The 14,010-nt window shown below is 38.2% G+C and overlaps 1 protein-coding gene across 1 annotated transcript in view; it reads left to right on the top strand.

Annotated features, from left to right (window-relative positions):
* Positions 1-3,720: 3,720 nt before the first annotated feature.
* The window catches only part of sdc2 (syndecan 2), a 97,327-nt gene continuing 87,037 nt past the window's right edge, over positions 3,721-14,010 (top strand). The window contains exon 1 of the mRNA XM_020939319.2: positions 3,721-4,164. Within this exon, the coding sequence (XP_020794978.1) occupies positions 4,105-4,164 (60 nt within the window). The 5' untranslated portion in view covers positions 3,721-4,104. The remainder of the gene's footprint in view (positions 4,165-14,010) is intronic.

The following is a 14,010-nucleotide window of genomic DNA, read 5'->3' as shown; positions in this document are numbered from 1 at the left end:
TTCAGTTACTTCCCAACACTGGTTGTGTAACCTAAGGGAAATCTGCATTGTTGATAAAACTCCAGCCTCCAGAGCAGTGGGTTCTTATCTGTTGTGTTTAGAGAACCATGTGGTCATTGTACTTTGATTCAGCTGTATATATGTCTATAGATGAACAGTTTTTAATTACATGCTTGGTAATTGGTCACATCACCCCTGTAAATACAGCCACGCCTGTTATGTTGTACACCAGCCCCGATGAAGACTCAAAGGTTCTTGAAACGCTTTGGTGTGTCCACTAATAACTGCACTGCAAATGAGAGCGCATCTGCCATCCTTCTTTATCTCGACAAGAATCCAAGCCCACTGGTTCTACGCGCATCTGTGTTTGCAAGTTTTGATCCAGTGCAGCACTCCAATACTGCTGTTTTTTCTTCTTTTTTTTTTTTATCTATGTTTGGAGTCATCGCTGCTCTGTAAACAAATACATACTGTACAATATGGATTCCTTATGGACCATACAGTGATGTAGTGCAGTGTTGCCTCAGGTTGCCCGGCTCTGCTCCAGTCCCCAAACCCCATCTCTCTCTCTCTCTCTCTCCAGGTTCGGTACAGTGGCAGACGGAGCTTTGCCTTGGTCCTAATTGGCTGTTGTAATCTGGGACACGAGTCGAGTTAAGCCCCTGTGAGAAGGAGAGAGAGAGAGAGAGAGGGAGGGGGGTGGAGGGAGAGAGAAAGAAAGAGAAACAGGGAGAAAGAGGAGAGAGCAGAGAAAGGGAGAGATAGAGAGAGAAAAAGACAAGAGAGAAGAAGAAGAGGAGCTGTGCGCTAAAGGGAGAGGCTAAGATAAGGGGACTGTTACCAAAATCTAGACATGGGTAAAAGTTATAGACATTTTGGATAAACATTTCAAAATTTAAAAGGTGGGATTTGATTGGCATTAAATCAATAACAACACCATGATCTCATAAATGTATTTTTGTGTAGGAAAACAAATATTGTGATGTTTCCAGACGTCTACAAACTTAAAATTCTGAACTTTTTTATGTATTTTAAATGTTATAATAAATTCCACCACTAGAGGGAGCCTTTGTCTATGAATATCAAAAGGCACCTGGTCCAGTTCAGTTTTGAAGAAGTTTCTTTTCAGCTTTGTATATTTTCACAAGATTATGAAGATAATATTTTACTTTCTAAACCACAAAGCACATCTGATACACAGGCTAGTTCAAACTCTAGACACCTTTATAACCACAAGACCTATTGTTTGTTGTTAAGATTTATTTAACAATGAAATTTGAGTGTATAATGACTTACGAGACAGAGATATGATTTGATACTACGCAGTTGCAGCCAAAACTAAGATCATATACTGTCATAATGGATGATGATTTGTTAATTTGCAAGGTTAGACAGTAACTGTGGTGCAAAGTTCTGGATGGCTTGCAGGGAAATTTCTCCTGTTATACCATATAAAAATAGATAAAAGTGAACAATAATAAAACAAAATAACCCATACTTACAACTTGTTATGTTATATGTTGATATTTTTCAGATTATTATATTTAGTGCACAAAATGACATACTAGTTCAGACACTGGATTTGAAAAGTCTGGTTAATGGGTAACTTAACAACTGATCAAATGTCCAGTATGATAAATTATATAACTATTTACTTACATAAGAACAAATCGATAGAGACAATGTTACTGTAAATGTTTGCGATGTGGAAATTCAAAATGAGTACTGTGTGTTTCACCTGTGCTACGACTAGAGACTAAGCAATTTTCGATACCGATACTGGTATCAAATATCGGTGCCGGTGCATGAAACTTTGCTGGATAGGATATCGGCTCCAAAATATCCTGGTTGGGCCTGAAAAGGAATGTAATTTAGACTCTTTTCTAGGGGTGTAACGATATCCAAGTCTCACGATACGATATTGTCACGGTATGAACGATATTTATTGTGGGAAAGCTCATGATATGGTTTGGAGGCTCACGATTAGAGATGTTACAATATCCAAATCTCTCGGTACGATATTTTCAAGATATACGAGATATTTTGTGGAGGCTAAACAGCTAAAACTGTTAATATGCAACTTTTTCCTCTTAAAATACTTTGCAAAGGATCATGGTCTATGTAGTTCCCTCTGTCTTTTTTTTTTTTTTTTTTAGCTATTGCTGCACCACAATTAAAGCAAAAATAATTGTAATTCGATATATTGTGATGGTCCACGATATTATAGTGAAAACTTTGACGATACAATATCATGATATTTCGTTTATTGTTGCCTTCCTACTATTTATTGATCATAGCTGGTCCAAAACGTCTCAGAATGTTTGAGCTTTTAATACAAAGTCGTTCTGTTGTTGTAAGTAAAAGCTACATCACATATTTTGTCGTACAACAGTTTTTGTTTTTGGGAAAAAGAAAGTGTATCTTTCTTTCTGTATCTGCACTGGTATTGGTTAATATCGGATAATAAAGTACTGAAATCTCTACCAGAACTAAAGAATATGGAACGGTATAGCCATGACCAAAGTTTTATCAATGCTGCAATCATTTAAAGGTGCAGTACGTAACTTTTCTGGTGGTGAGGCAGCCACCTGCTTGTGTCCATGGAGTTGTAATAGCTTTGCCTAGAATGTTCCACAGCATGGGATTAAGTTTACGGAGACAAGCAGGCAGCAATCAGGCCAAGTTACAGATCAGCTCTGTGGAAAGGCGATCCACTGAAAGAATTTTTGAGCGATAAAAACACCTGTAATTAAAATAACAAAACAAAACAGATAAGTTTCATGCCAGAGTAGAACATTTAAACGGCCATTTCCCGTTTACGTGACTTAAACTGCGATGCCGGTCTGAACCAGGACTAAACCAGTTCTAAACCAGAACTGAACTAGGACTAAACCAGGTCTCATTGTTGGTCTCTGGTTCAGGTCTGAATCCTGGTCTGGTCCCAGTCTGGTTCGGGTTTCCTGATGACCTGACAGTCTATGTGGGCGCACGTCCGGACCAGTCCCGACACTCCTGGTTCAGTCCTGGTTTAGTCCTGGTTCAGTTCTGGTTTAGGACTGAGATTGGGACCGGACCGGGACTGAGACCGGGACTGAGACCGGGACTGAGACTAGGACTGAGACTGGTTTAGACCTGGTTTAGTCCAGGTTTAGTCCTGGTTTAGGACTGAGATTGGGACCGGACCAGGACCGGGTCTGAGACTGGGACTAAGACTAGGACTGAGACTGGTTTAGACCTGGTTTAGAGCTGGTTTAGAGCTGGTTTACACCTGTTTTAGTCCTGGTTAAGTTCGGCATTGCAGTTTAAGTCACGTAAACAAGAAACATCCTTTTTTCCATTTTTTCCATTCATTTAAACACAAAATCGAAAACTGGAAAAATGAATTGTTATCTGTTTTTACATTTTGGTTTTGGAGACAAAGAATGAAGAAAACTAATGTTTTTTTCATTTTCTTATTTTTGGTTTTATATTGAAAAACGAATGAACGAATGATACACGGAATACAAAGCAACAACTTCTCTTGGAAACCACGCAGACGGACCTGAAAAGTTCCACAGTGCGCCTTTAAGAAAACAGTCAAACGCTTTTAATTCCAAATAAAATATCTTCGTTCTGTATCTATTAAACCAAATAGTTAAAAATCAAAACACGCTGTGGGGGGCGTACCCGTGCCCCCCCTGAACCTGCGCGGCGCTCCTTTTGCCCTTTCGTCGCTGAGAGTCTCGTGGCCGGTCGCGTCTCCACTTCGTCCTGTTTATTCCGTGCGCGCGCATTGCTTTGGCGAACGAGAGCGAACGGCGCACGCACGGACGGCGAGCGGATCGAGATCGCGCTGCGAAGCCAGACGAGAGAAGAGAAGGACTACCAGACCGTGCGCACAAACACTTCGCTCTTTCCTGCAGGTTCGACCGAAAGCGCCGCGCGAGAGGGGGGAGGAATAGGCAACACGTATCCAAGTGGGACCCTTTTTACTCCAGCGAGAGACGAGCGTGCGGTTGGCAGACAGGAGTTGGAGCGAAGAGGGAGCTCACAGATTTGGGAAGGCGAGACGAAGATAAAACGGGACATATAAAGAAAGACGCGGCGCGCTTTGATACGGGAAATATGCAGAGCGTGTGGATAATTTTGACGCTCGGCTTGGCGGTGGTCCTGTCCAGCGAAAGGGTGAGTTGTTACAAACTTACGAGGGGCTTAGCAGTGGGGGGAGAAGTCTACTTGTGAGTGACCTCGCTTCTGCTGCTTGGCTTCTGTTTTTAAGCAAATATTCGAACCTATCTCGCTGTTTTACGCGTGATTTGACGCTTTCCCGTGACTGTCATTTCGTGCTGTGGACAATAAAGATGATTAAACGTGCAGGTTTAACACTACGGTGGAAGTAGTAGCTCACACTGGCTGCAAATAACCATTGGATCTTACTGTGACAAGCGAGCCCTGTAGCTATACTTTACCCAACACGACTGGCAGCGTAATTTGTAACCCTATAATAATAATAGTAGGCTACGACATGGCTGATTTAATATCCACAATTACTTTCCATGTTTGTATGTGTTAGAATAGCGCAATATAATTAGGCTACAGATGGCAGTGTTGGGAATACATCTATAACTGGTCTTTAGTGTAATGTTCCAAACTAGGACTTTAGTTTAGGCTATAAATTGAATGTTACTTACACCTTCAGGAGTTTTTGTGTCAATCCAAAGCTCATATAACTTGAAAATGTTACGTCAAGATTGGAAATGACATCTGGTTTTAAGCTTAGGTCCTGTTCTAACTTTGTATTACGGTAATATTCGTGGTATAGAGTTGTTGGCATCCAATCAGTATGCACAAAGTATAAGCTACAGTTAGTTTGTTAAAGGGCACATATTACGCTATTTTCCAATCTGTGTTAGAATGTTGTTTCCTCATCAAAAACATACCCAGAGTTGTGTTTTGTTTCATTCACTCTAGGGTTGGGATCATTAAGAAGTTGCCAATACAATACATAGGCCACGATACGATACATGTCTCGATACAGTTCACTTTCGATTTGATTCGATATATTTAAAAATGATTCGATACAATTCAATAAAAAATAAAGGCCAAATCATGGCTTTGATACTAAAAGTCTTTGTTAAACCACTTCTTGAGCAAAGTTAATATGAAAAACGCCCATTTTAATAATCAAAATAGTGAAAATGTCAAATGTACTGCATAAATTAGTTTCCTTCCACTAAACAAGCAACAAAACTATAGCGCTGTAACAAAATAATTTAATAAAATATACCAAAAAATACTCTTGGCGATATATCGATACTGTATCATCGCATTAAACAATTCAGTATATCGGTATTTCAATATTTTTGCACACCCCTAATTCACACATGTAAATTATGGCTGAGTTCTTCTCTGAAATGGAAAACGCTCTGTTCCACCTTGTGATGACATGTGGTAATGCAGGAAGTGCTTCAGTGTGTTTTTAAACTCCATACACCTTCGTTAGAATCACTTCAGATAATATCTATTGTTTTTTGAATAGAAAGAAGCATTTTATGGAGTTAAATTATTCCCTGATTGTGGGAAAGATGGACTGGCGTAGGTAGTGTTGTGTTTTAGTTTTTCCCCGAGCGATGCAGAAAAGAGGGAGCCACTGTTTGTGTGAATGTTCATGTATGTTAGTTAGTATCTCTACTAAGGATGTAACAGTAACTGAAATATTGTCAGTTCTCACAATAATATCATGGACCATCACAATATATTGAGTTACAAGTCTCTTTGCTTAAATTAAGAGTTATGGTGCAACAATAGCTAAAAAAAGACAGAGGGAACTACATAGACCAGGGGTGGGCAAAGTACGGCCCAGGGGCCATATGCGGCCTTTAAAAGTAATAATAATAATAGTAAGTAATAATAATAAAGTCATTTCAGTAAATCGTAAATATTGTGGGACTTGAAAGACAGATATTTTGTTGTAATGCTTTGTATGATGATTTTCATTTTTCATTTTGATTTTCACCATGATCCTTTGCTCCATTTCAGTGCAGACTTCATGAAGAAATAACAGTTCTAAGCACTTTTAAGTCTTAGTTCTTTGGATTAATTCTTGTCAAGGCCTTTTAAGAAGAAAACGTAGCATATCATAGTTTTGTAAGCCTCCACAAACACACATAAATATCATACCGTGAGATGTATATCATGAAAATATCGTATGGAGAGATTTCGATATTGTTACATCCCTAATTTATTATTTATTTATTTATTTTATTTATTTGAGACAGGGACAGCGCCCAATTAATCGTGAGCCTCTCCACCATATCGTGAGCTTTCCCATGATATTGCAATAAATATCGTGCCGTGAGGTTCATACCGTGACGATATCGTATCGTGAGACTTGGATATCGTTACACCCCTAATCTCTACTGAACTAAAGATAAAATGTAGCGCTGTTAACTTGAAAGCTACCACTACATGACATCACAAGGTTGAACAGTGCACTTTGAGCTTTGGAGATGCAATAATAAAGGATTCTCAAACATGTATAAGTAAAACAAAATCCAACTTTGAAGAGGTAACAACATTATAACTTGACTTAAAGCTCATAAGAATCAATTTTGTTTAATATAGGAGCTTTAAAGGTTGTATAGAGGATTTTTTTAAGGGAAGAGAAATACAGCGACAGTCCTTGTGCACATTCAGAATGACTGTTGAAGTGACCTGTCTAGAAGTAATTCAGCGACTGACGCGTCAGTTTTTAGACCCTTCGTCTGTTTCAGTCGCGCCATCGCTGGATGAGATCTCCAAGAATCACCTCAGTTTGGCTTTGCTCCTTTTCCTCTTCTCTTCTTCTTTCAGCGACGTCAAAAATGGACTTTCCTTTGCGGTGAACCGGTCGTGGATTCTCGTCCGCCGTCGCGACAAACTTTGTGCGAAATGCGAGGAAGCGACAGTTCGAAAAAGCCTCTAAGAACCGCTGCGTAAACCACGTAATCCCCGCGCTCCGATGAGTCAGTTATACTAGGGAGTTTGATTGACAACTTAACAGCCAATAGAAAATGAGGGAGCCTCGTTTTCTATTGGCTGATGTTTATCTGGCCTCACTACGTCCAAAGTTGATAGATTTTCGTTCTTTTTTTTTTTGGTCATCATAATTACAAAGCTGCTGCGTCTCTGTAATGGTATTTTAATCTTTCACTGACAGTTTGAAACAAAAAAAATCTTCCATACAACCTTTAAACTAAGTAAATAAGCCATAATTGTTTAGAATCAGTCAGTGTACTTTGTGTTACCTGCATTGAAATTCATAGGGGTAATCCTTAATTCATTTTGTTTGATTAATTGCTTGATAGTGTCGTAGTTGACCAAAAAATTCATCTGCCAACTACTTATTTTTTCATGATTAAAAGGATTCGTATGCAAAAATGAGCGATCTGGAGTTAGTGGGAGGTTTAAATCTGTTTTGTTACTTCTCAAAACAGTTTACCAGTACTTTTCTTTAGTTGACTACACCGCTAAAAATGTGCCTCCTCTGCTAATCTGACATATTACGACACAACTACAGATGTTCTCCAATAAACACTGCCCTATGAAACAAATGATGATTTATTAGACAGCTGCACCTATAACATAAAACAGATATAAGTGTTCGTCCAGATATCAGCTCTCTCTTGCTCTCTCTGCTCCTCACTCTCCTTGTAAAAGCCTTTTCCTGTGTACGATCTGTAGTCTCAGCTGCCTGCCTCCTTCTCCCCTGTCCGCACCTACGTCGTAACCATCTCCCAGAAAATTGGCCCCGGCTTGTTGGACTGACACATTTGGACTCCCCGGTGATTGTAGCGCCCCCTGCCTGGTGTTTCTCCGTGTGGGTTGCCTCTTTCTCTGCGGTGATTAGTCCAATTAGCTGAATCAGACGCTCTAGTTCAATGAATCACACAAGGGTTTTGCAGATTTCAAGTGTTTTAGGTGGAGAAAGCACTTCGTATTTATACCGTCATTAGGCTTTGAAGTTAAAGCATTCTGTAACTTTTCGGATGGAGGGTTCGTCAAGTGCTTTTGTTCGTGGAGATGTTATTGCTTTGTCTTGAATGTTTCACAGTATGGCATTAAACTGTTCTATGTTCATGGAGACCAAACCAGACCAAGTTACATGTTTGTCAAGGTAATTCTGAGCAATGAAAGTACCTTAAAGTGAATACATGTAAGATACGTTGAGTGCTACACTGCGGAACATTCCAGGCACATCAATATTACCTCCAAGTGGTATACAAAGCAGGCTTATTATGCAGAGCCTTTAACCAGTTCTCATTTACGCACTTGAAGTTACATTGGAGTGATTTGTGCATGCTTGAGTAATCTTTAATCGCTTATTTTGAAGATGCCATTTTGCCGATCAACCCGTCACCGCCACCACCAGCAGCAAACGCCCACTGCTCTGTACAAAATCAACTTGTCAGAGCCTTTAACAAGTTCTCATTTACCCACTTGAAGTTGCGTTGGAGTGATTCTTGGATGCTTGAGTAATCTTTCAATGCTTATTTTGAAGATGCCATTTTTCCGATCCACCCGTTTTTACCACCCACTGCTCTGTACTTTGTTCTCCAATTTGATTTTGTTTTCTTAATCGGTGATACACGTAAGATTTGTGTTGTCATTTTGGTACAAATGGAAAAAAAAATAAATAAATCCTCTGCTTGTTGGTGTGATCTGTAGCTGTCCGTCGAAAGTGCCGCCAGCTCCAAAGCTCTCTGTTGTGATGACGTTTATGCCAATGTCAGCTCCATTTGGACACTTCAATTTTCTAATGTGGAAGTCAGTTTTTTTTTTTCCCATTAAGTCGTTTTATGATTTAAAATGTCCAAATAATAACATAACGCTTGAGATACTATGGCAGACACAAGCACAGTAGGTCTGCTTTAAAGCCGGGTGTACACTGTACGATTTTTAGCCCTTTTTGAGCCGATTTTTCACTCGTGCGACAGTTTTTGGGATCAGACCGACTTCTTTTTTTTGTTTAATCGTGTGTCGTGCTTTGTGTAGTATATATTGAGTAACGAGAACCAATTAATACCTCACGACCAGCTCCCGATCGGCAGTCGCTGGTTGAAGTAGTTCCCCGAGCTGTGAACTTTTAAACCCTGCGATTTGGTCGTACAGTTTGAGCTGGAGCTGAGTGAAACAATAAAAAATATCGCACAGTGTATGTCCGGCATTGGTCTCAGTTTACTTAGAAAAACTATTATAGCATCGACATAGATTGACTCTCAGTATTACGCTCCTGCAGTTCACTTAATAAGCCCCTGTACCATTGGCCTCCCTTAAACCCTGTCAGATGCCCTCCCGTGTGGTGTTAGATTGGTTGTTTTGGCCTTTCTCCCCTCTGTAATAATATAAGGGATTTTGTGTAGCCTGGAGGGATTCACTACTGGAGCATTTGTGGATGGTTTATGGCTCAGCTCTAACCTCAACTGCCCTTTATAGAAAAGACTACTGAGATTTCCTCTTTTGAAATCGACACAACAAAATAGCATCACTAATAGACAATAGTGGCTCTCTCTCCTCGTCTTCACAGTGGTCTGGTGGAAATGTGTCCTCACAGGAGCCCGGAGGACATCCACTTAATGACAGTTTGTGGAGGAGGTGAACTGAACTTCTGCTTCCCACTACAACAAGGCCCAAATTACAGAGTGCAGCATCAGAAAAACAGGACAAAACACAGTGGTCAGAAAACACTAGTTTGGGAGATTTGTTTTTCAAGTGTTTCAAAACAAAATGCCGAAGAGTAACAGGGAGCAGGTGCAACGCTTTAAATAGATTTACGCTATTGGGTTAAAAAGTATTGATAATCAGATACTAATATATACCAAAACTATGTCGTATCGGAACGAGATACTCATTTGAACAAGTTCGATATGAAAAACAACCATTCTTACTCTATATTTTATAAAACAAGTGTAAGACTACATTGCTATTACTATTTTGTGTTGAAAATTACATTCTACAATAAAAAAAGAGTTGTTTTACTATTATTGTGGTATTTAAATTGATATTCAGCCTATTCCCTAGTATTGAAATTAAGTTTGAGATTTTAAAAATACTAAACATATTTACGCTATTTACTAGGGGTGTAACGATATCCAAGTCTCACGATACGATATTGTCACGGTATGAACCTCACGGTACAATATTTATTGCGATATTGTGGGAAAGCTCACGACACGGTGGGGAGGCTCACAATATTATGATATTATACACAATAAATACTGACATTATAAAATGCTTTGACCAGTAATTTGGTACAAAATCTATTGTCATATTCTAGGCATGTAACAATATCCAAATTTCACAGTACGATATTATCACAGTATGCATCTCACGGTACGATATTTATTGCGATATTTTAGAGAGGCTGATATAATTGTAAATGGGACATTTTTTTTGCTTTTAAAATACCTTGACAAGATTTTGGTGTGAATTAGTTCCATCATAATCCCAAGAATTCAAGGAAAAAACATATTTCTTCATGTTGTCTGCACTGAAATGAATCATGGGATATGTAGTTCCTGATGTGTATGAGCTATAAATCAATGCATTTAAGCAAAGGAACTTGTAATTTGATATATTCTGACAGCGCTCGATATTATTGTGAGACCTTTGATGATACGATATCACGATATTTTGTTACATCCCTACTATTTACCATAAAAAATATATGATCTAGATATTCCAGATTACTATTTAAAATGAGATGAGCTAATCTGGTAAAAAAAATAAAATAAAATATATATAATATATATATATATATATTATATATATATATATATATATATATATATATATATATAATATATATTATATATTCTACATATATGGTTGTATGGTTACTTTGTTCCACATTGTGATGTCATGTGGTGATACAGGAAGTGCTTGTGCTGTGTTTTTAAACTCCACACACCTTCACTAGAATCATTTGGATCATTTCAGCCCTGGAATTCCCAACTTAAACAAAATGTAAATGGTAAATGTTAACCCGAAAACTATGGAGCATTTTTAGCTTTGTACATGCAGACAGACTAATAATAATTAAGCATTACTAAAACATTTGTGAATGAAACACAACACAGGTCCAGGTATTTTTTTTTTTGATGAGGTAACAATATTCTAATATGGCTTAATGCTCACCAGAGTCAACATCGGACGTTAATGTAGTTTTTCCTTCTAAGGCTTCTTCTAGTTGTTCCAATGCCCTTGAATACAACCCATTCTCTCCTCTTCTATTTGCGTTACTAATAGCTCCTAACAAAACCAAATCAACAAATGCATATTAAACACATTTTTAGCGATTGGCACAAACCACCTAACATCTTTCAGCCTTATTTGTTGGTATTAGCCCTCACCTGTGCTGTGGAGTGACTCATTTTGCTTGATAATTAGCACGCTCTGAAAGCCTCTCATGTAATCAAAGGCCTTGTTCAAAACCATCATCCGTTCAACTGAGTAAAGCCATAATAGCTCTAGTGCTCCGTTTTTTTATGAATGGGGCTCAGGGTGCAGTGCTGTTGACGCGTTGTCATGTAAAGGAAAGTTCACACCAGGTAAATAAGAAGTAGGATTGTGCTGTCAGTCACAACTAGGCCGGTCACGATAACAAATTAGGAAGCACAGAGAAATATAACGATAAACGATAAAATTGTAAGTACCTTAAGTTGCTGATACAAAGCAAGATATTCCCAGTAACCAATGTTTTTGAATAGACAATGCAGTTATAAGGAATGAGCTTTAACCTAAATAGCAGGATAAAGCAGTATTTAGTCGAGGTGTAACAGTACACAAAAATGATGGTACAGTATGGGAACAAAATGCAAAACCATTTACTTTTTTTGTTTTAAAATTATACAAATGGGAAAATAAAATAAATGCAAAATACTGCTTGGTAATACTAATAAGTAAAAAAAAAAAAAAAAAACTCAAATAAGCAACAAATGTATGAAACATTATAAAAAATAAATTCCTTGTAAACAGTAAACAAAACTTTTCAGAAAGTAGAGTGTAGCACTAATAGTTCCAGCTTGAAGTTTTGCTCAGTCTTCATATTTTTAGCCAGTAAAACCAAGTGCCAGTAACTGCAGATCTGCAGCAGAGGAGGAGGGTGACAGTAGTTTTGTGAGGATTTGCATGGTTTGGAGGGACGTAGTCAAGGTGCGGGTCAACTGTTGTCAAGGCCCTAACTATAAAGCGTTGCAGGACACACTGCAACCCCCATCATGGGAATATTAAAGAGCGGAGCCTCCCGTGTTGCTGCACATGTAGTGACAGAGTGTAAACACACACAACTGCACCGAACCGAACGTCCCGAACCGAAACAGTTTGGCATAAATATATGTACCGTTACACCCCAAATATTTAACCATTTAAGTTACGTATTCTGTCCTCTACAGCTCAGTAAATAAAAGTGGCTTAAATCTCCTCACTACTGCAAAAAAAAAAAATTGTACATGTGGTATTGTGACAGGCCTAGTCACAACTGAATCAGAATTGAATAAATATGAAAAAGCCTCAGTTGTTCACAGCTTACAGAATTTCCTCTGCAAACAACAAATAAGACTTACAGTATTTGTCTCACAATGGAAAAATTCCACTGTCGCAGCGCACAGTTCACGAACAGAAAATCTAAAAGATAAAGACAACAGATGGTTAAAAACAGAGTTAAACCAATGTTTATACTTTTACAAGTTCCAAAATCCATGTGATTCTTGTATTAGTTTAAGACCCTGCACATGTTTTCCCCAGGTATTTGAGAAAAATATGTCTTTCTTCAGTACAGAGATATTGTGTAAGCTAATCATAAAGTGTTTAAAGTGTACTCAGGAAGTTCACAGTTGGCATACTAGTTGTTCTTAGCTATTAGAAAGCCGTGAAAAGTACTTATAAACTGATCGCGGTGAATAATTAGAATGCTCCGAAGTAAGTAAGTGAGGAATAAGTTTGGACCGCTGCAAACTCGTTCTGCTTTTCCCATTTTTAAGATGGTAAAATTCAGCTACAGCAGCTTTCCGTAGCCGTCTGGTTTTAAAACATAAATTGCAAATCTAATCAGAATACTCGCCAGAAGAAAAAAAAAAGCAATTTAAATTTTTTCCCCCAAAATTGTTCGGCCTTAATTACAGATATATTTTCTTAGTATGTTGAAATAAAAGCAGAGATTTCGTCATGCGGTCATTAGTGGCTATTTCTTGGCAGAACATCTTTGCAGCAAATATATCCACTTTCTGTCAGTACATATGAAGGCTTAATGGACACTTACTGTATTTTCCACTTGTCTAATGCTTTTCGGTCCATTCAAAAACCCACTCAATGTTTCCATGATGTACACTTTGAATCAAAGATATCTATTTTTCTTATGCGATTCAGGGTTTTTAGAAGTTCTTTTACATTCCTGGAAATCTATTGTAAAACCATTCTTGGAAAGTTTAATGGTAGTTAGTGAGGACATGGTGTAGATGGAAGAGAATGAAGAGAATAAAAGAGAAAAGAATTTAACCTGGAATTAGTTTAAAGAGTGGGAATTTTACTACTGTGGGGTATTAACTACTAACTCATAACATATTTCGATCACCGTGTACCTTTTGTTGTTTGGAAAATGCTATATATTTGCTGAAAACAACGTACTAACATGCTTTATAACTTTTACTATCTTGCACATTTGCATAATACTGTATCTATAATGTAAGTACACTATAGATTACTGCACAAGATTGTAAAATATGGTGTTTATTTTAAAAGGACAGTCCGGAATTTTGGACATAAGGCCTCATTTCCTAGTGAGCCAGAGTGTTGGAGATGTGTGGAGATACTTTTTTAAATATTCCATCCAATCCTTGCATTTGCAGAGGTTGCTGGCGCTAGGCTAGTGCATGTCAATGGCCATAGTTAGCCTACCACTAAAAACAGTCTTACCCACTCCACAAAGCACCCGAAGCAAATCTATTATTACGCCAGACTGTCGATGTGTTGACAGAATAATTTTAGAAGTAAAAC

This window comes from Boleophthalmus pectinirostris, unplaced genomic scaffold (assembly GCF_026225935.1).
Source record: "Boleophthalmus pectinirostris isolate CB_2022bp ecotype Guang Dong unplaced genomic scaffold, ASM2622593v1 HiC_scaffold_21, whole genome shotgun sequence".
Taxonomy (NCBI): Eukaryota; Metazoa; Chordata; class Actinopteri; order Gobiiformes; family Gobiidae; genus Boleophthalmus; species Boleophthalmus pectinirostris.
The sequence above is the reverse complement of the archived record's forward strand: the minus strand, read 5'-3'. Positions and strand labels throughout refer to the sequence as shown.